This window comes from Ammospiza caudacuta, chromosome Z, assembly GCF_027887145.1.
Source record: "Ammospiza caudacuta isolate bAmmCau1 chromosome Z, bAmmCau1.pri, whole genome shotgun sequence".
Taxonomy (NCBI): domain Eukaryota; kingdom Metazoa; phylum Chordata; class Aves; order Passeriformes; family Passerellidae; genus Ammospiza; species Ammospiza caudacuta.
The window spans coordinates 52,528,117-52,551,218 of NC_080632.1; the positions used below are offsets into that span (position 1 = coordinate 52,528,117).

The window sequence follows — 23,102 nt, forward strand, 5'->3', positions numbered from 1 at the left end:
GAATTCAATAGTATTTTTGAGAAAGAGAGCTGGTATCCCTACTGTAATTTGTGTCAATTCTTAAGCTTGTTTATGCCTCCTTAAATGATGCCCAAAATAGTGGGCATCATTTAGATATGGGCCCCCTTAAAATAAAACCAAGTGATACAGAAGTAGAGAAACCAAATTTGCTTAACTCACAGTGCTCAACAGTTATGTTTATGTTAAAAAGTATTCCAAGATCTGAATTTTAATTTATTGAAGACATGGTTCAAATTTTTTACCTTCTCTCTATGTATGATATATATGATTATTTATCTACGTGTTTCTTTAGCTGAATATTAGATATTGTAACTGAGTATGAGGATGGCAAATGTTACCATATTTTTTTGTTAGCCATACTTTCAAAGTATATCATGATCATGATATGAATTTGGCAGTGGTATTGTTGAACTAGAGTGAATGATAAAGTGGTTTGCAGTTGGTACTTGCATTAATGAGTAAGCATGAATTATAAAAACACCACTCATATTGAAGCTTTTCCAGATTCAGGTTGGTCTGAAAGACAGGGAGTAGTGTGGTATTCCTTTAATATCTCAGTACTATTTAAAAAATAAATTTTTTAAACCCAGGATTATGACTCAAAATACAGACTTTAGCTGAAATGAATGGGAAACATTGGAGAGAAATGAGTAGCTGTGAAGAAGATGAAGTTTTTATGGCCCATACTGAGCTCTTGCAATTTCTAGTAAACAAAATTAATCTGAAACTAATCATGCTCCGAGCTTTCTAATTGGAGTTCTGTGTCTTTTCCTCTGTTTCTAATGAAATGTATCTTTCTTTTGCTGTCCATCTCGTTCACCATTTCTTCATCTATTCCTACCTATTCCTATCTTCCTAGGTTCTCTTTTGAGCTGAATTATGGAAAAAAGAAAATGAGAAAAAAACCTCAACCAACCAACCAAAAAACCCAACCAAATGAAAAAAATCCCCCAAATAAACAACCCACCTGCACTTAAAAATCCCCAACAAAAAGTCCCTAAAGAAACAAACTGCCCCCCAAAAATCCAAACAAAAAAACCCCAAAACCCACAAACAAACAAACAAACAAAAAACAAAAAAAAAGGCCAAAAAAAAAAAAATCCCACAACTGCACAACTCTGTAGGCCTCTTAGCTCTCTTTCCTTTCTGTTGGGCATACTTGACCTGATTTTAATGTAAGCCCACTAATGGAGCTCTAGTCACCCTTTGTGATTCCAGCATTTGTATAGTACTTCAGTCCTGCAGCATTCACTTTTGTCCCTGACTAACATGGTCCATTCTATTCCTACAGTTAAAACTGAATAGGAAGTAAACAGACTTTGCTCATGGCTGGTGATTGCTGAGGAAACTTGCCTCCCTTATTCCAGGTAGCCAGTCAAAGCTAAAATGGTGATCATTCAGCTATGGAGCCTGGGAATAAACTTTTTCTTGTTTGACTGCTGTTGATATGCCAAATTCTCATCCTTCAACCTAGCTGCAGCTGGATATTTGGTTGTCATTGGGAGCCAAAGGTGGGCTGGCAGCTGTCCAAGTGAAAGAGATACTTTGCCACATGTATTTTAGACAAGTTCAGTCAAAAGGTTGCTATGTCTTTTACTTTGAACTTAAATGAGGAAGGAAGATAGAGGGCTTTCTGGGAAAACTCTTCAAGAAGTTGGGCATTACTCAGCTTCTTTAAGGGTTACCACGTCAGTACTCTGTATGCCATTTTTAATTATCATAATCTGTTATAACAACCTTTAGTTTCGTGCTTTTTTCTTTGTTTTAAAAATAATGTCAAAAAATCAATTCCCTGGTCGCTAGAAAAGAACGAAACAGACTTTCCAAGGCAGAGAATACATGGAAAATAATGAAAATCATCACACAACTATATGTGGGGTACATTTGCAATACAGACATCTTTGTACTGCACAGGAAAGTGGAAAACTCCTAAAGGTGAAAAAGAACAGTCACACTTAGGCTGTCAGACATCTCAGCTGTATGTGGCTGTAGGAAGTTTTGAAAGCACAGGTGTGTTGCTGTGTCCAGTTGCAGGTTGGCAGTAATTAGCAACTGCCTTAACTACTTACTTGCCATTAAAATTTATGCCTTTGTTGTTTATTATAAGTAGGGTCAATAAGTTGTTTTGGTTTGTCAGAACAAGCTCTGCTCTTAGCAGTGATATTGATGAACTGCAGCTTTGTAAATGTCATGGGCGAGTGCTGTTGTCCAGACTCCTGCCCCTCTGCTAATTCACAGGTCAGTCCACTGTCAGTTTTTCAAAAGAGACTTGCTTTTTGTCTACAGTTCTATAGATCCAAAAATTGTATCTGTACAGATCCAAAAATTGTATCTGTACTTGTCTAATGGATTTGTTAAAGTGTCTCCTTTTCATGGATTTGTAATAGCAAATGGTCTCTAATACATTTTTAATTAGTTGATTAAAATTAAATGATTAATTAGAGATTATCTTCTGTGAAGCAGAAGAAATTATGACAGGAGTAATCAAACATTAATTACTGAAGATTTTGCTGATCAGCTGTCTGCTGAACATGCTGTACTACAGGTGTGTGATAGGAATGATGCCTTTTCAGGCTCACCTAAAACCAGAGGCCAGACAAAATTAAGAGCATAAAAAGCAGTAATACTTATTGAAGGGCCTTGAGGTACATTTGGGGCATATAGAGCCCATCCAGGGGCGACACCCAAAAATGGATGGTGGGTCACAGGTTTTCACACTTTTATAAGTTCAGTCCATTTGTATATTGGGAGTTAATTTTCCAATTACTGTTTCAGGTAATGAAGTATTTTACCCCAAGTTTGCTCCCCCCCAGCTTACTTTTGTTTACATTTCTTGGGGCCTGAGACAGTGAGGTGTCCTTGATTCCCAGGCCTAGAGAAGAATTGTTTTGTCTGACCAAAATGTGAAGACAGTAGTTAACACTGAATATGGAGTTTAGAGTTACACACTAAAGAATGACAGGATTACAAATATATGAAAAATATAGAAGCTAAAATCCTAAGGCATCAGGAAAAGTAAAACTTTTCCATAACTTCTACTCCAAAATAGGTAAACTGTGCCTCAATCTGTTAGAGATGGAAAATATTTTTTTCACATATGTTTTTTTAGTCATACTGTTTTGAGGAGCATATTAACCTTTAATTGCCTTCAATGTATCCTGGCATAATATTTCAAGATATATTTAATATTCATCTGGCATTATAGCACCAAAAAATGGAGTAGTTTATAGAGGGTGGTATTATCTTTCATGGTACAAGACTGCTGGAAAATCTTCTTTAGATTTTACTTTTAGGATTACCACATTGTTGATTCCCTTTGCTTTCACCTCAGCTTCCCTGGTTTTGGTAGTTGGCTATCAGTGCAGCTCTACATTGTTGGTTTTTAAAAATCATCTGAGGAAAGATAGTGTGTTTTGCTTGTTTTGTACAAGAGGAATTATAGAACACATACATTAGCAAAGGATTCAAGAAGTTAGAGTGTAAATTTAGACTATGCAGATTTTCTTTTTGAGCAAAAAATCACCTGCTGTCCAGTAGGACAGCCACATGAAAAGCATTCACGTATGAGCAGTCTGACTATAACAGGGACAAATAACTTCAAGTGTTTTCTGAACTAAGAACTGTTGTCCTGGATAGCCAGAGAGCTAAGCCATTCCCAGGTGGACTTAGAAGCATCCAACCCAAATATGAACAGGAGAGTTAGGTTCCAAAATAAATTATTAGGAGTAGACATTTGTAGTAGACAAAGCCAAATATGTTTTTCCTCTTCTGCTTTTATATCAACAGATGATGGAAGTTATTTAGTTTGTACTGAAAATGTTGAAATGTGATAGTGAAGCAGAGTTGTCACACCTGTGTTATGCTTTCCTGGTTGTCTAGACATTCCAGCCTCCGTTCATTCCTGTGGATCTGAATCCATCACCTGTGCTTAATACTTATGTCTGTTGAAAAAAACTAAATACTCCTCCAAATGGTATGTCAAGAACATGCTCTTCTAACTTCAAACAGGCCTTTAATTCTCTTGGGTTATGTGAAGTATATTGGTGTCAAGATAGAAAGATTACTTTAAAGAAACCAGGTGTTCATTCTGAGATTTTTTTATAGACTTACCCATATATCTCCTGCTGTTTTCAGCTACATCAGCACGAGGAAGTATGTATTTTTGACTGTGGTGCTGCAAGCTTTTAAAAGATATCTATGAAAGATGCCATCCAGTTTGCTGTAGTGGTTGTATGTCCTCCTTTGTTGCAATATGCCTTGCATTACCTAACTCAATTTCCTTCTCTTGAAAATGAATCTTATTCCATCTTCAAAAAGTTAAATTTATTCTTTGAGTTTGAGACACTGATGCCACAGTTCACGCCTCTTTTCCGTACCTCAGTCATCTGTCATCTTTCCAAAGCTTCAAAAATCTCAAGAGAATACAATGAATTTCAAATGTGAGAAGAGTGCTGTCTCAGTAAGTTTGACCTGATCAGGAAATTTTTCTTCTTTTCTTCTCTTTCCTTTTCACCCGAAATGACTTCTTCAGGAAACATCCAATCTTTCTGTAACTCAGCGGATCAAAGTGCTGTATTGTTGGATCTTAATCACATATGAATGGCTCCAGAAGGGATCAGAGCTCTCTTTGTTGATTAGACGCTTCTAGGCCAAAACCGGTGCCAGCAGCCATAAAGGAAATATGTAGACCTCTGTTTGGTCATTCAGTGAACCATGTCACTCTAGGTTTGACCCACACTTCTTTGCACTAGCTTCCTTCTGCAGGAAGGTGGCCTAGATCATGGCTGTAAAATATATCAATGCTAGCAATTGTAGGCAAAGGGATTTTTTTTGCCTTTCTTTTTGATGTCTCTGCTAATTTTTCTTCTTGCTGTTTCCTTCTTCTCAATGTTACCAGCTTTAAGCACAAACTAGGTTCAAAGTGTTCCAGATTTGTCTGTATTAGACAGAGCGTGTTCTACATCATTGTGGTGTCACAATGTCTTGCAAAGTGTAAGTGCTAAGTATGTGCTAATACCAAAGTGTAAGACCATAAAATATGTTTCGGTTGTGCTGGGTGTTTTGCATATTGGCACTGTTATAGGTAGATGGAGTGCTCTATTAATAACATTTTTTTACCAAGTGATTTTACTTCTTTATAGCCCATCAAGATATTAGAAGAGCTTAACAGGACAATAACAGTATTGGATAGGACATTAACAAGACATTGTATTTCTCCTTTTGCTTCAGCTGTGCATTTTTGGGCAGCCATTTTAATGATAATGTCACTTCATGATTTTATGTGGTACAAGCTGAGATGTTCTTGCTTGTAGAACAAGCTGTAGTTGATATCTAAAGTGCAATCCAGTACCTTTCTTACCCTGCTATATGAAGCATGAGTTAACTGCATAACTGATAATAGACTTAATATCTCTGAATGTTTGTAGCGAAGAGAAAATAGAGAATGAGAAGTTGTGCATTGTTCAGGGTATTTGTGCACAAACATGAATGTTGATGTTCATTGGATTATCTGTCTGTTACTGACTTGCTTTAAAATGTCATCCAGTGAAGAAGGCAAACCAAACAACTTAGCTGATCAATCATATACTCTGGATACTGAAAAGAAAATAATTGAACTGTTCATGTTTGCCATTTACATTAGAAAATTCATTGGGGAAAGTAAGTGACAGAGTGTTCACAGAAATAAGGATTGGTTTATATATATATATATATATATATATATATATATATATATATATATATATATATATATACACATCTATAAGCGCCTTGTGAGTGTCCGGGCTATGTAACTAGAACAGTATAACTTCAAATGTAGTTTCATTGGATTTTTGATTCATATACTGTGTCCATAAAAACAGGCAAGACTAAAAGGGAAAAAACTTCATGTTTTGTCTAACAGTTCTGGTAAAATTCAGAAAAGTCAGATATGTCAACTTTTAATTAAAAATGGAGCATTCAAATCCTACTAGAAGCATTATGGTCTTGCATGTGTTTTGTATGAAATGAGCTCTCTTACTGAGAATTCAATGAGAATTATCTCTCAATGAGAATTGCTCTCCTCCCTCTCACAGGAACAGCTGAAAATCTAATCAGACCACTGGACAGTGGGGTTTTTTTATAGGATCCAGTTGTGCTTGTTTGTCCATGCTTATCTTTAATCTAAACCCAAGAGATTTAATTTATACCTTCTTTTTACTGATAAATACTGTTAATATATTTAAACTCTTGTGAAAGTAACAAAGGAAACATTTTTGTTTTCTGTGACAGATGTCACTGTTAAATCTTGATTTTTTTTCTAAGCATTGTTCACTTTTCAGTATACTCTTCTTCAAATGTTGTTGAGTCCTTTTGCAGATTCATGCTTTCTAGCTGGCGAACATCAAGCTGATACACTACCAGCTGGACTGGAATTTTTTTAATATGAAGTAATTTCTGCTGTCATGGATTAGACATCTTTAGAAACAGGATGTTTTATTGCTTGTAAATCATCTAAAGCCATTTTATATGGCTGATCTCTACTTGCCCTCTCCAATTCCTGCGGCACTGCCTGTGGTCTGACTGACATGATGTTGACACTGTCCTTTCTATTAATCTGTCTGCAACTGGTCTTATAAAACAGTGTGGCTGGTGGCACTCTTCGCTGCATGTTGAGTAAATTGCTCTACAATGTGCAAATACTTATTTATTTGAAGTCTTAAGAATGTGATCCCTCTCCAAAACAGTATTGCAGTAGGCAGCATTACATCTTTCCCTGCTTTTCTGGAGCAACATATAAAACACTTTGTAATGTTAATTTTGTTTTAATTGTTGTTGGTGCTTCATCTTGTAAGGAGGTGATTTCTTTAGTGAGAGCACAGTTGGAAACATTACATTATTAATATTTGAAATTCTAGCTCTTTACCAAGTGGACCTTTTTTGTTATAAGTCACTAAAGCATCTGAATTATTAGCAGCATATCATTAGTAAATTGATTCCCTATAAAGCAATTAAACCATTTTTCATTTATGGAAGGAAACATAAAACATGAGTTTGCAATTTCTAGTCTTTTCAGTAAAACTGGCATGATCTGTCTGTCTGTTTATATAGGACTGTACTAAATGTTCAGATCTAAAATGTTATTGAAGAACATATTTTTAGTTGTGTTTTTTTAAATATATATATACTTTAATTCATTACCTCCTTGCAATGGTTTCTTTTTCTTTGAAATATGGACCATGTAAAACTGAAAACTGTGTCTCTGAGCTGGAGATGGAGGAATATTCAGTAACCTGTTGCTAGTTATCCCCTTATGCCACCCACTGAATAAGAGACATAACAGGATAGTAATACTAAATCTAACTGGAAGTACCAAGAAAAAAGCTATGATATAGTACTATTTTTAGGCTATAGAGAAATCAAAACTCAGATTTATTTTTGTTGTTTATGGTTGAAAGATGTTCTATTTGTTGTTTTATTGCCTTTGTAATACTTCAGAGTTGCACAGGCGGTGGTGATATAACAGTAGATAATATACTCTACATCTTGGCTTAGAAATAGCAGAATAGTTTAATCATATTAATTTTTTTTCAATTTTTTTTCAATTACTGCCTCACAAATGGCTATTTGTTTTTGATGGGTTTCTCATTCAAGTAACCCTCGACCTCATAAAATACTAAACTCATACTGCAACTTACACTTTATAATGCCAGATTTTTCCCATTTTCAGTTTATGCAGTTACCTTGTATCAAGTTTAAAAATAATGCTTTAAAAGAATCAATTTCATGGTGAATGCATCTAGTCAAACAACTCATTTAAACAACATCTTACTCGTGTGTAGCAGACCGTTTTACAAGTAACTGAGAGTTTTACAAGCCTGTGTTTCAGACAGGATAATTGGTTGTTTCTCATATGTGAGCTTGAAATTTAAACTTGTTGGCTTCAATATACAGAACCTTTCCTGGCTTGGTTAGGAGTATTCAGTTAAGGTCTTTTTAGCTGTAGACATATATAATAATTCATTATCAAGAAGTGATAAAATGGTACCAATTTTGAATATGTTTCTGTAAAAGCTAGTGGTTAATCCTTTTCATTTGTCACTAGTAGTCAGCAAACTTAGCCTATGGTTTCTAATGTAAAGTAAACTCAATTAGGAATTGCAAATGTGCAGATTTCTGACTTATGTAGAGTGCCAGAACCTCAGAATTTAAAGAAGTGATTTTGCTTCTATTAGACATCAATTTTGAATAGATAGGCTGCTCACTAAGGTAAGTTGAGAATGCTTAGAAAAGTCTGCTGCATTAAGATATTTTAGTCAAATGATATTAATCTTCTCATCCTCATAAAAGTTTAGTGCCAGCTATACATTTGCTATGTTTGATTTCATTTTCAGTGCAGTGCTTACCCCAGGTGTAATGCTAGGGCCTGTTGGTAAATCAGCAAGTCACATCCAAAGGTGGAAGGAAGGAGCTGCCAGCTTGCAAAATCCAGGTTTCCCTTTCTGCTAGAATCACTTGACAAGCACCTGGTTTTGTTTTTCATTGGTACAGTCATGATACTTGGGGTGTTACTAGGACATAGCACCTGCCTCCAGGTGCTTTTCTTCAGAAATAATCTGGCTTCTCAATGACTTTAAAAGGTATTCCACAGCTGGCACGTACAAAAGAAAGCCTTAATTTGCCTAAAGTAACAATAGTTTCCTTACAAAACCTGTTTTACACTCCTTCAATATTATTTTGAGTAACTCTTCTTTAAGACCTTAAATTTTGCAGATGCTGTCAGTCAGAGTTTGGCCATTCTTTGGAGAGATGAGAGGGACATTTTATAAGGACTTGTGGTGATAGGACAAGAGAGAATGGCTTTCAAGTGAAAGAAAACAGGTTTAGATTAGGTGTTGAGAAGAAATGCTTTACTGTGGGGAAGGTAAGCCGTTGAACAGGTTGCCCTGAGAAGCCATGGATGCCCCATCCCAAGAAGTGTTCAGGGTGGGATGGGACTTTGAGCAGCCTGCTATATTGGAAGGTGTCTCAGCCATGGCAGTGAGGTTGAAATAGGGTGATCTTTGAGGTTCCTTCCAACCCAAGCCATTTTATGGTACTTTGGGGCTGTTTTGGATTTTTTATGTCAAGGTTGATATCCTTCCTGAGGTATCAATGTATCTCTCTTCTTTCTTGTATACACAACTCTTGATCATTTAATCTCTTTCCTTGGAGTTTAGATCAATGTAATGTAGGGAAGTGATCTCTCAATGCAGTACAGGAAAACATTCTTTTGATGCAGTAAAGAAAAACATTTCATGCAGTAAAGAAAAACTCTTTCTCTTACCCCTTCTCATGGAATATTTTTACTAAAAAGACTTTTCAGAAAGGTAGAATTCCCTGCTGCAACCTGTGCTAATGGAAGGAATAACTCTGGCACTTAAAAAACAGAGAGAATCTTTATCTTTAAGTTCAATAGTCAAAATAACTGTACTCTTCTTCAGCATCTCATTGCATTCACCCATCTCCTCCAAATCCATCTGCTCATCCATGTCTTTTCCAGCACCACTGCTGCAAATCTCAATGCAAAGCAGTTTGCTAATATTACTTCCCATTTACTTGACTTAAAACATCCTGTCTTGCTGTAAAGTACTCACTTTTTTTTTCCATATCTATGATTGCTCATGCATTTCTTACCATTTTAGGGTTAGTGGCAGATTTCTTTTGCACATGGATGTTTTCCTGTACACAGGACTGTGTCTGAATTGAGCTGTGTAATTTTTCTCTTGGTATCCTTGTGCATTATGAAGAAATTTGAAAGCAGTGAGGGGGCCTTACTCAAGCAAGGCCTGGTCAGAGAACCCAGAGGGGTTCTGCCATAATTCTAGGTAGAGGGTTAAAAAGTATCAAAAAATAGATGAGTCTGGAGCTGCCTGGAATAGTAATTTTAAGTGGTGGCTTGCTGTGAGTTTGGAGGCATTAATCTTCTCAGAGACATGGATATAGAAAACACAAAGTACATTGCATCCTCTAATCACAGGGCAGAAAGAAATCCTCAGAAAGAGGTCCCACAGAAGTTCCTGATGCTGGAGCAGCTGGGACGGTCACAGAGCCTATGGCATTCTGACAGCCAGGAACTGAACCTGGCAGTGGCTTGGTCTCTGGGAACAATTTTTACTTAACAAGTACTTTATGTTAACTTTTTCAAATGGATTTATTACACAGATTTTGCTTTTGAACTAGAAATGGGTAATTGCAGTTAGTTCAGGGCTTCCATTGCCTCTATGCAGACTTTGTATAAGAAATAGTTCTCCCTTTGGCAAAAACCTCCCCGAAGGGATGTTGGAACCCTCTTATACTAATATGTTGTGCTCTGTACCTGGTAAGGAGCAAGGGGAAAAGGCACAACTACTGTCTTTGTCTGCTTGTGGTAGCACACACCTCACAGAACCACAGCTGCTTTTGTGCTCAATCTGACTGTTAACTTGGAACAGTGTCAGCAGTGTGAATGTGAGGAGCCAACCACAAAGCCCTTAGAAATCCTGCTTTTTGCTGCTGATACAAGGGTACATGTCCATACAGTGTTTTGGTGCTTTGCAGACGCGGGCACTGTATACAGATGTTCTTTGTTCAAGTGCTAGATTTGTGTACATGTTCAGGCAAATGCAGATGAATCATCACATATGCAGTTCCCCAGAAAATACTGCTTATCTGCTATCGGAACAGAAAACATGCTATTTGCAGAAAGGATGTCTTAATAAGGATTGATCTTTGGACTTCTCATTACTCTAAAGGTTATTTTGACATTCAGCATCCTCTGTCAGTAGTTTTATATTCTGAAGTAAACCATGAGTACCTGCAGTCTATTTAAGAAAAAAGGATGGTACAAAAACTCTAAGCCTCTGAAAGATGTTTCCTACAGGTCTTGAGTGTTGAGTCTCTACTAGTTATTTGAATTCCTTAAGCTATTTAACTGAAGTTATAACAAAAACCTGAGTCAGAGATCGTAGAGAGGAGATGACTAGTGGTATAGTAAAATCTTTCAGTAGATTTCCTGCAAAATTATCTCTGGATATGTTCCATTCTATACTTTTTGTTAACAGATTAGAACAACAATAGTAATTTAAATGAGTTATCCTAAGTTTAAATTGATCTTATATTCAATCAGTCATTTTCAATACAGCTTAAGAATATACTAGAATGTGTTGAGAATACACTAAAATAGAAAATTGTCCTTACATACAGTAAATTGGCAATTTTGTGTCTGTGCTCTATGGGGAGGAAGAAAGATAAGTGAATTTTAGATGACCTCCAGATAGCTATCTTTAACCAGGGCTAATTTTCAGCATTGCTTTTTAGGATTTTATATTCTAACACTTTATGTGTAAGTACGTAACTGTCAGACAGTATCTGTGGCAACCCACAGTACATAATAAAACATAGTGAGTAAGAGAGAAAGCAAAAGGAGCAGTAAGTTAAAGTGATGTTTGATTTTCAATTCTGAGTATTTCTTTGAAGTAAAATAAAGAATTAAAGTGACATTAAAGAAAAATATTTTACTATGCTTTCATTGCATGCATTTTTGTACAGTATCCTCTTCTCTGTTCTTGTTTCCCTTATCACTCGAGATGCTCTTTCACTCACTCTAGGGTTGGATAATTGTGAGCCCTTATCTTGTTTTTCTGGTTATATAGTTATATGAATCTTCATCTGGAAGTCTGGTTTTCCCTGTATAGGTATGCTGCTGCTCTTCTCATGTTATTTCAATTTCTTCTAGTTGTAAGAAAAGCGCATGCTTATATGAAAGTAATATCCTGGGTGAATGAAACATGGAAGGCAAAGTATTGGTCTATGTTTTTGGCAGCTACACAATTTACTATTTCTTTTTTACAAAATAACAGAATCTAACAAAAACAATCTAATGCGCTGTAGTGCACTGTTGTGTAACACAAAGAGTGTGTGCAAAGAGTTGATGTATCCTAGTAGCTTCTCAAAGCCTATCTTTGCTTCCATCCACATACAAATCTCAATGGTACTTATGCAACCTCTGCAATTTTCTGTCCTCACTGTCATCCATCTTATTTTTCCAGACCAATTTTAACATGACTCTCTCTATCTGTAAAAAAAACACCCCAACTTCTCTGTTTTATAAACCTTCCAGCTCTTTAGCTCACTCCCCCTTTTTCTTGTTTCCTGCTTACATTTGCCAATACTCTGTGCTCTCTGGAATAGTATGGCTCTGTGGATTTGTCAGGCATTCTATTTCTTCATTCTGAATAGTTAGTTATCTTCTTTAAAATATGTTTCTTTCAACTATCACTTGTAATCTGAAAAGTGTTGTGACTTGTGGCCACTGGAGATAACAAGGATGGAAACATGCACAAAGCACTGTGTACATTACTTTAAGTGACTGTATTCCCCTTTGTAAAGACTTAGAAGCCAAAAATATCATCCAGCTCTCTTACATAGCTGAGTTGGATGTGTTTCAGGTAGTCTTTTATAAAAGGCAAAATCTAAAAAAAAAAAAAAAAAAAAAAATCATTGGAAAGCTGTACAAACTAGAAATACCAATTTGTAAAGCATTCACCACTACTTGTGAGATGTACTAAAAAGCCTCTGATGGTTTTGTAATCGTGTTTAGAGAAATTGCTTACCCTCCTATGACACAGAAATGCTGAAGAAGACAGACTTATTTTTTCTTTTGATTTTACCTCAGCAGGTTATATTTTAAAGTTTTAAAAAAAGGCAGCTCAATTACATAAATCTGATTATCATATGTACTTAATGGACTCATTGCAAGTTTTTAACATTGTGCATACAGACTTTTGATTCCTTGGCGCATTAAAGTCAGTGAGAAGTGAAATCTATATCCTCAAAGAGCTAAAATATAAAAGCATTTATGTTGCTGATAGTGTTGTTGGACCTCAGCTGGCATTCCTGGGAGTGGCCTTGTGCATAGGTTGCTCCAGACCACAGCACATCACCATCCCATCTCATCATCTGAGGCACTTTCATTCCCCTCCCTGTTGTGTAAGAGATATTGCATATGGAATCAATAAACATGAGGTACAGGTGCTTTAGGAGGAGTGCTTATGATGCATAGGTGCATTACAAGGATCCCTCTAGACAAGGATGAGATCACTGTTAAGAAGAAGCGTACGAGCAGGAATACATGAAGTATCTTTTTAGGAGAAGTGAAGTGTCTCTGTAGGATGAATAAATATTACAAAACTTTGGCTGAGAGTTGTGCATGTTACAGCTGCTCTGGTCAGACAGGAGGTGCTTTTTAGCCAAGTGGACTATCAGATAATGAGCTTTCTAGCAGATTTTTCAGGAAAAGCATGGATGTGTAAACTCCTGTATGACAGTGGATTAAACTAGTTGATTTAAGATTAAGTCCACTCCACACAATCCTATAAATCCCTGTACTCAGAAAAGAACTAGCAGAAAAGTTGATGTAGCAGCTCATGAGGCTGTGCAGTTTGTAGTAGAGCACACCAACATAAGCATGAGTGGATTTCAATTTACTTTTTACCATCAGTGGTGATTTAAATGAGTTCTACTCTATGGTTAGTAGGTCAACATTTGTGGTTTCTATTTAATTTGCCAGAATTTCCTTTCTTTTGTTTTCTCTTTTCTTTTTTTAGACATGACTTCTTTTACCTCTAATGCCATCCTTTTCCTTACTGCAACTGGTGAAAGCTTTTTTTGTTTGTTTTAAAGTTGTCTGAAGCAGTATAATTATACTCTGACCCTCTAATTATGGTATTTTTTTTCTGTGCCACCTGCAAGCATTTTACTTTTTTAGCTGCATAGTTAATTTTCTTTAAGTTACAAATTTTATGTAGTTTCCCTTTTTAAAACTTATTGCTATGTAAAGTAGAGTACTCTTGGCTTTTTCTCTTCTCCAAATATATTGAATTTGCACAAGAATTGTTATAGGCAGCTTGTCTGTTGTTTGTAGAGACAGCAAGCAAAATTCCCTCTTTCTGCTGCATCTTCTAAATGGTTGTTCCAAAAAGCAGATTTTCATGATGTCTGAGGATATTATCAGCATCACAGCTCAGTGAAACTTTCACAGTGTTAATATGGGCTACTCTGGTTTCCCATTATTACTTTGTTTCTTCTCCACGCAGATTTGGAATGGATGAATGAACCATGTCTTATGGTTAATACATGGATTCAGCAAATTAGATTATTTTAGTTCAATTCATAGCTTCAACAGTCACCCTTTTGCAGTAATAATTGGTAAATCCTGTGAAAGCCTTTTGAAAATTTTGTCTAGTGGGGACACTGACAAGACCAGGCAGCCTTTGATTGGATATAATACACATGTTTTGTTACAATTTTTTTGTCCCAGTAAAATTTTTCAATAAAACAGCAATGAATGAAAAAATATTTTATTCATTAAGTTCTCTGTTTACCAGCCTGGTAATGTAAGTGATTATCTGAATTTTGTATTTGTTTACAACAGATTAGTCGCAGTGGGCTGGAAGTTTTTCTATGTTGATGAAATTTGGTAGTATAATTTTGAATTTGAATGAAAAATAATGCTTTCAATCAGCTTTTTTTTCATGTTGAATAATAGAGATTACTCTTCTCATATATTAGAACATCTAAGTTTTCCTATAGATCTTATGTTCACATGGGTGGTGAACTGACTAGATGATGAAGTTCATTAATAGAACATAGAAAAGCTTGCAGCAGGGCCTGGTTACTCAGCTTACGTATATCAATTTAGTAACATCAGTTCCACACTGCTATGATAATTTACACCAGCTGAGGTTCTGGGCACTGATCCTTTTTATTGTGTTTTGACTTTTCTAGCACGTAGGTTAAGCAACATTTGATAACCATATGTTTAGTGTATTGTGCCAGTAGAATAGAACTTAGAAGGTGGAGTGTGGGAAGAGTGGGAATTGCAAACGTGTATTGTTAGATTTTATTGACTTCAGAATGTGGCATAAATACAATGTCAGGTTCTCTACAAAACAAGGCCCCCATGTGGAGTCAAGACATACAGTGATATCCTGTAAAAATTAGTAAAGAAGCCTTAAAATTAATTTAATTGCTTGTATTTTCTTCTAAGATTATATCTTTAAAAATTTAGTAATCTCAAAGTAAAGTTTTGAAAATGCAAAGCCAGTATGTAAATGTGCATCAAATGCATCAGACTTCTGAAACATGTTTGAGTCTTTATTTTTCACTTCAGCATCCCTGAACAGGCAGAAAGCTTTTCACTGTTTGTGCAGAGGGGAAGACAGAAGAGCTTCTCTTTAGAGCTCACCCCTTTGTGCTAGTGTGGTTGAAGGGAGCTGTAAAATAGCAACTGCTGATTATGCAAGAACTACCTAGGTAGTGTGAGTATTCTGTGAATTTCAGCTTTCTATGGACACTTGGGTGATCAGTGTACATCCTTTTAGGAAATCTGCAGGAAATTAATGTGGATGATGATCAGGGGGGCAGAAAGGAACTACAAAAACAAGCATGGAAGGAGAGCTGAGTGCATTCCAGTGGAAAACTCAACTGTGTAAAAAGAGTTGGGCATCTGATTGTGTCAATCTTTTCATGTTTCATCTGTTGCATGTAAAAAATGGTTCTTTTTTCAAGTCTAAAAAAAGTACTTGCTTTTAGAACAGAATGACTTCTTCTGAGTTGAAGGGAGAAAAAGCTACAGTAAATTGGAAAATATTTGGGTCTGCAAACTTCTTTCCAGAAGTTTCAAAGTCCAGAAAGCCTGCTCTCAAAACTTTGAGGTTTAGCAAACTCTGTTGTGGTATGAAGTTTAAATGAGGAAGTTTAGTAACACACCACAAAGTGTCCCTTGGGTTGTGAAAAATCACTTCTGTGCTACTTCTGGTTTAGTTAGTTATTAATTGTAAGCCAATTAGTGTTATTTTTCTAGATCAGTATTAGACACAAGTCATTTAGCAGATCATTTTTTTTTTCTGCAGAAGGTGTGAATGAAATAACTCTTACTTGTGAATATAAGCAATTGTGCTTTCATGCCAGTATCAAACCGTCACATTTTAAAAACAACTGCCTAACAAACGCTTTCATTTCAGCATTCATCTAGGACCTATTACTGCAGATACTCTGAACTGTTCCTTAGTGGGAAAAATTATGACAGCACATCACTAATTTAGTAACATTCTGATTACACAGATAGAAACAGAAAAAAATATATTTTGATCCACTTTGGGTTATCCAAATAATTTATCTGCAAAATTTGTTTCACTAAATCTGTTGGCATCTGCAGACACTGAAATATAGCCTAAAGGCATTGTATTTTTCTTGGCTAGAGGCTACCTTGGTAACTTACGTTGTATTTGCTCACAAAGACTCAGTGCTAGTTACTGCCATCATTTCCCTGAGCACGTGTTTCTACTTTTAAACCCAAGTGCTGTCCTTACAATGTAATGACCTCCCTTCATATGGCAGAGCCCTAATCCAAGAGACTGTGTAAGGAAGATTGCAGACTGACTTCAGTGAGCTCCAGTGTCTGATGGCAATAGTCTTCCAGTAGAGGGGGTGTGGTGGACATCCTCTGGGCTGTGGGTCTGAAACATCTTAGATTTCTCAGCCATATTTATCAGCTTAACACCAGCAGGCAGCTCTATCCGCTAGCTGCGCTGACACCTTGCTTTGTTATCCTTCTGTGCAGCTTTTACTTCCTTCCTCGTGTGACAGGCGGGGAGGCTGCTGCTGGAACAGGCAATAAAGCTTCCTTACCCTGCTTTTCCAATACTGTGATCAGTGCAATTAACTCATTATCAAAGGAGGTAAATTCAAGCTGCTGAAAAAGTTGCAATGCATCCCTTGTAGACAGTAGTAAAGACATAAAATTTTACTAACATGTCAGATACTGGTGTGGCACTGAGAGAGCAATGCTAAAAAGTTGGTATGTTGCTATAAAGATACTGGTTTGTTGGAGCCCCGTTTATTTCAGCTTGTATGTTTTCTAAATTTGTTTGAGGGGAAGTGAATGTCAAGTACCATGCTTCATTTTCAAATGTTATTGATACAATTCCACTTCAATGAAAATAGATTTAAAATTTTTCACAGTGTTGTTTCCGGGTTAGCAGAAATTCTCATCTCAAAACCACCATTTTTTCCCCTAATATTTGTTACTAAACATTCTGGTTGAAATTCCTTTCTAAAAAATAAGAAAGCCTGCCTGATCATGATTGTATTTTGAATTATATGAGTTGATACAACTCAACTTGGTTTTTTCCATTAGAATTCATTAATAGGAAAACAAAACTTGTTTATCAGTAGACACTGTAACAGCTACATAGAGATGTTGCAGTTTGCATGGGCTCTGAAAGCCCTTTTTTTTTTCTTTCCTCTTTTCATTCCTTCTGCACGTGGAGCCTTAACACAGTGTGGCTTCAGTTGCCTGTCTCGGGCCTCTACTGCCTACCATGTTGCGAGTAACTGTTTCTGTAATTGTGCTGCATATTCACAGCACAGCCTCTGCTAAAATTAAGAGTATTTTGCAATAATTACAATGAACAAAAATGGGCAAACTAAGTCAGGACTAAATATTTCTGCTGATATATGGACAGTTGCAGGAACTGAGGGATGTAGTTTTGGATGCAAAAACTAAAATTCTATTGGACAAGTCAAATTGCAGAGTAGACTATTGGGTCGCATACCCTCAAAGACTAAAATTTTAATGAAAACAGGAAACTGTGGACCAGTATAACCTGCAGGCTGCTGTTCTCTTCTAAGAGACATCAAAAACTTCTTTTTGATATTGTACTTTCTATTTTGAAAAGTGGTTGGAATATACTACCAAATAAAAATCTTTCCTGTCTCAGTCTTTCTGGGTCTGCATTTGTGTCTTGACAGTGGTTGCAATGTCAGTAATGATTGGTGTTTCCAAGAAACTGCATCATGTATAATAATTACTACTATCTTACTAACATTAGTGTGTTAGTCTTCTATGTTTAATTTTTAAAAAAACTAAGTAATTTTGAAAGAATTTTAATTTTTATAGGATTTTCTTAGTCACAAACAGATGCTGTGCTATAGCTCATGTTTGACTGGAATGTTTAGGATCTGTAAATTTTTTATGTTTAATTTGTGAAGTTACAGTAGTATGTATCTTAAGTGTTACCAAAAAGATACATACATTTTTAACATTGAAATACAAACACAGGCTCTTATTTACTTTTGCTGGTTTGGATATGTTTTTGAGCACGTTTCGTGTGCTTTGCTGTTTGCCTCAAATCAGTACATTTCTTCCTCAGACCTCCCATGCTGTTAAATGTATGGGTAGAATGGTTGCTTCCAAGCACCCCTAAAGAAAACCCTTTCAGGTCATGTCATATAACCTGTATTATAAGAGCAGCTGTGGGTAAGATTCTAAAAAGTGAATATCCATTAGGATAAACATTTTTGGTTTGGTTTTTTAGATGTCAGACAGAGAGTTGTCATAATATAATACATTGATCTCTCTTTTTTTCTTAATAGATAAAAAAATATTTTGAACTTGAGCCACTTGCACGTGGAAAGCGCTGGATTCTTAAACCCTGCTCATTGGATGACATGGAGGCAGTAAAAGACAGCTTCTCCCTTCTAATAAACTTGCTAGAAGAGAGAGACTTCGAACCTTCAAGAATGTGAAAGCCAAGAGAAAGAAGAGGTTCCCACGCATTGCTGTACCTGCTCACTCTGTCACAGCTTAATTGCAGCGTAGTATCAAGGCTGAGCTGTGATATGTTGTTCATACAGAGTTAATACAGAATGTCCTTTGGTTAAAATAAATGTTCTGTGAATCAGGTACACAGCTATTTCCAGTAAAGTTGTCTACACTACTGAAGTAGAAAGTCCCTCTTTGTTTACCACTATTTCTGCACACTGCATGTTGCTTTCTTACACCACGATCATCCTTGGTAGAAAAATTTACACGCACAAAAATAGCATCGTCCATAAAGGAGGAATTCCATGTGTTACCTTGAATTTTAAAAATAAGTAATGTCTAAAGAATTTATGAGTCTAATTTAGCTTGTTTATTGACCTCACATGGAAGAGCACAGCCACTGAGAACCTTAATAGGATACCTAAAACACAAGCAGTTTCATGTTAATGCAAAGGTTATTCCTGAGGTTTTACTAGGTGAAAACACAGTTGAGGTAGTGGACTTCACAAGGTAGTTGAGTGTCTTCTAAAGTCACTGCAAAACCCTGCCAGAGGCAGTGTGGTATTTTGCTGAAAGTTTGCTGAAAAATAAATTGACAAACAGATGTGCACAGATAACAGTACTTGGGGAAATCAGCTGACATGAACAGGTGATCTAAGTAAAAAGATTTTAGAAGTATATGAAAGATTTTAGAAATATACAGAAGTTGAATAAAGTAATAATTTTCATTGAAAGTAGTTTTCCATAAGAAAAGCAGAGCAAATATCGGTTAGTTCATCTGTGGAGGCTTTATTGCTAGTTAAAAGTATAAGTGATTTTTAAATACTTCCTTTATCACTCATTCATAGACTACTACTGTTATTGTAACATTGCCAAGGCATCTATCCAGTAATTAAGGGTCTTCCAGTGTTTGTACCAGAAGCTTCTCTTTTCAAGGGGATTATATCTTGTTCTTTCAAACTTCCTCTGGGCTACATGTTACTTAGAAGACAAAAAAGTAGTAATTGGAAACAACATTTGTAATACATTTAGAAGAAGTTGATTTGGGTCACGTAACACAGTCCACTTTTCCTCTTTCCTTGTTTTCCCCACTGTAGATTTGCAGTATTTCAGCTACTTTGTGTTGATTTTTAAAAAAACTCATAAACTGATTTTGTCCATTGAAGAAACGTGCCAGGCCACTGGTTGACAGTGACAACAGGGTCTGTGCAGATCAGTCACTGGACTGGTGCACGCCTTGAATGCTGTGCCTTGTGCATTCAGCTACTCTTGTGCATGAGTGTTTGCAAACACAAACTCAAGTGAGGTGTCATTAGTTCCTCATCAGCTCTGCTTCTATCTTGAAACATGCAATGCCTTGTTTTTGGGGCTTTAAGCAACATCTCTTTCCAGCCTGAGCATTTATCTTCTGTTTGAAGTTTATTGTAGCTCCTTACTAGTTTATTTGGGGATAAGAAAATAGTAAACATCAGCTTTGAAGGCTCATAAAAGCCATTTCTCTATTAATTGTAATTTTGCTCTTTGTTAAACAAAATTTCTCATACGTATTTTAGTTTACTTTTCATTTGCCATTAATTTCTTGCGTTGCTCCCACTGTTGTAACTGCTTCCTATTATCAAAAAGAAGCTGGGAAAACTGGTAAACTCCTTGTTTAATTTTGAGATGGAATAGGCAGGAAGCCTGAAGGGCATGTCCTTGCTTTGTTTTGTGTTCTCTTTCCTGTCAGGTCAATTGTCTCACTGCTAATACTGTTGGAAACAACCAAGAACTGGAATTGTTCATTTTAAAGCACAGAGGAGCCCTGCTTTGATTCAGTTCTCTCTGCACACTTTAGTCAGGACCCAGCTGCCCATCAGTTTCTCTTGTGAGGGCTAAGGAGGTTCCCTTCCCTGGATTTAAAGGGGAACTGAATCTAATGTACATTTCCAAACTCCCTAATTGCTGACATGAGCTTAAAGGCTACAGAGTCCCCAGATTTCCACAAGGTCCCCAGATTTCTGTTTTATTTAGGGACAATGAAAAATAAGCAGGGAAGAGGAGTAGGAGCATTATTTCCAGAGAAAGCAGGCAGTTTGGGGAGGCAAATTGAGGGATTCCAAGCTTTTACTGCTTTTTCATTGGCCATTACTGAGAAGATGTGAAATAACATTTTTTTACTATTTTCCCCTGCTTTTGTTTAACTATGGACCAAAAGGTACAGGAAATGAAAAGAAGCCCAACTCTATTGCATTCTTGAAACTGTACTTATTTCTACCACCAGTGAGTTTGTCTGGTCCAAAAACTTTAATGGCTCCAACTTTTGGTCATGATCTCCCGGCTATGCACTGTTTGAAGGTGCTACATAACTTACATGCAAATGCCCAAGAAGTCCTTGATAATGTGGTTTTGGAGAATGCCAGTGGCCATTTAGACTAGGACCTTTTGATATTTCAGTGTTTTTTCTTTAAGCAAATATCAACTGCACAGAAGCAGTGATTTTAATTTTCAGAATTATTTTGAGTATGCTCTTTCTTACTAATATAGTGATCTTTCCTCATCACAGGTTGAAAAAATACCTCATAACTGCTGAAGGCTAAGACCAACACTTTACTTTGAATGTCGTACTTCTGTGGTTTTGTGTTGTAGATGGACTTAATGGATGTGTACCTTTTAAATGTCTATAAACAACTTCACCTTTTTATGAGGGGATAACAATGTTCATAGCAGCTCATGTCACACTTCCTTGTCTATAGTGTTGTTGAATGCTCTGGCTATGGTAGAATATGTAAGCACCATGCAGTTTTCAGATAACCAATCTTAACTGCTTTGGTTTTTTGTTTGTTTGTTTTAATCTTTCCACATGTGTTTGTCATTTAGGCGGAATAAACTTGGGCACTAGGCTCTACTTTCCATGCAAGTTCATTAAGGAGTGAACATTGTCTTTGTAAAAAAATATATTGTGCTTTAATGTTCTTTAGCCATCTGTTAAATTACTTTGTGTGTGTGTGTGTGTGTGTGTGTGTGTGCCCACACTGGGCTTCTTCTCAGACCTGTGGCTGTCTGCGGCGTCTCAGCCGTCAGAATGAAAACATTATCAATCAGTATCCAACAACAGCTGGTTTTGACAACCTTCTGTCTGCTGCCTAATGTTTTACAACTCATCAGTAAGGCTCTTTGTCTGCCCACTCTGAGCTGGTAATTTTAACTGCTTCATGTTGTGTCCTGTACTTGTACTTTTGGCATTTGTATGGCTTAAAAGTTAAGTCTTAGTGGGTTTTGATATTATTTCTTGCTGTATAATGCTCCCTGTGTATCTTAGCTTGCCTCTTCAAATGCGCTATACAAAAATCTGTGATGTATTATTTCGTTTAACTTCTTGCATTTCATTATATTTATAGAAGTTGCAGATTTTTGTACCGTATTACTTAATACAGTTGCCTTTTTGTAATGGCAATTAATTTATATTACAAAAGTTTGTATCTTTACTGTAGTCGAAAGTATTAGTTAACTGCCATATTATCTTGACTTTATACTAAAAATACAGTATCAACAGAAGTTGACCCAATCAAGTGGTCAACTGCTGACATGGGGAACTTGTATTGTTTGTGATTTATACATGATTTCCACTATCAGAAAAAAAAAAAAAAAAGAAAGAAAAAGAAAATAAAATAAACACTGTGTAGAACTGACTTGATAAGTTTTTGTTTCTTGAGTAAGTAGCCAGTTTGGAAGCATGGCATATTGCCTTGATGTGGATTCTTCAAGATAAATTGTTTACTCATAAGTGAAAACAAATACTACTGTATAATTACTGGTACATCATACATAGTTGCAAATTCACATACATATGTATGAAATAGAAACTTCCAAAATCAGCTGATTTCTTCCACAGCAAGATGTTTTTACTCTGGAAGTATTCTGAAAGATATTGCAGGTTTATTGGTGAAACAGGGATTGGAATAATCCCTACACAATTACTCCATAAAATTAAACTGAGGGACATGTTTATGTGACTAGAAATTCTTTTTAAATAAATGACATGGCAAAATACATATACAAAACACAAGTTACAGAAGCTGAGTAAAGAAATATATTCTGGGAAAAATAGAGGCTTGCCGAAACGGCTCAATGTTATCCTGTCAAATGCTGTTTGAGTAGAAGGTGCTCTCATAATGGAAGTTGTAACAGCTGATGGAAGAACACCACTGCTAACTCAGACTGGAGTTGGTAATGCAGTTACTGAGGTATGCTTTTCTCATGTCACTGTTTCTTAAATCTGCCTCTTGACAAAGACTAGGAATGAAATGAAAGATTTGTAAACTGAGAATTCTTTTAAATTCTTTTATTTCATACAAATAGGAACTGAAAACCAGCTAATCATGCCTCATTTGATAGCTCTTAAAAGAATTTTCATTAGCTCATTAGCCCTTTGACCTAATAGTTTAAACAAATAAAAACATCTGTGTCAGCTGTAGGGTTAGTCATCCAGGGCCCAGGT

The 23,102-nt window shown here is 36.2% G+C and overlaps 1 protein-coding gene across 2 annotated transcripts in view; it reads left to right on the forward strand.

The window, feature by feature from the left end:
- The window catches only part of ARL15 (ADP ribosylation factor like GTPase 15), a 225,372-nt gene extending 203,079 nt beyond the window's left edge, over positions 1-22,293 (forward strand). For both annotated transcript variants that reach the window (XM_058824008.1, XM_058824007.1), the window contains one exon: positions 18,457-22,293. In XM_058824008.1, coding sequence (XP_058679991.1) covers positions 18,457-18,609 — 153 coding nt within the window. In that variant the 3' untranslated portion in view covers positions 18,610-22,293. The remainder of the gene's footprint in view (positions 1-18,456) is intronic.
- Positions 22,294-23,102: the final 809 nt, after the last annotated feature.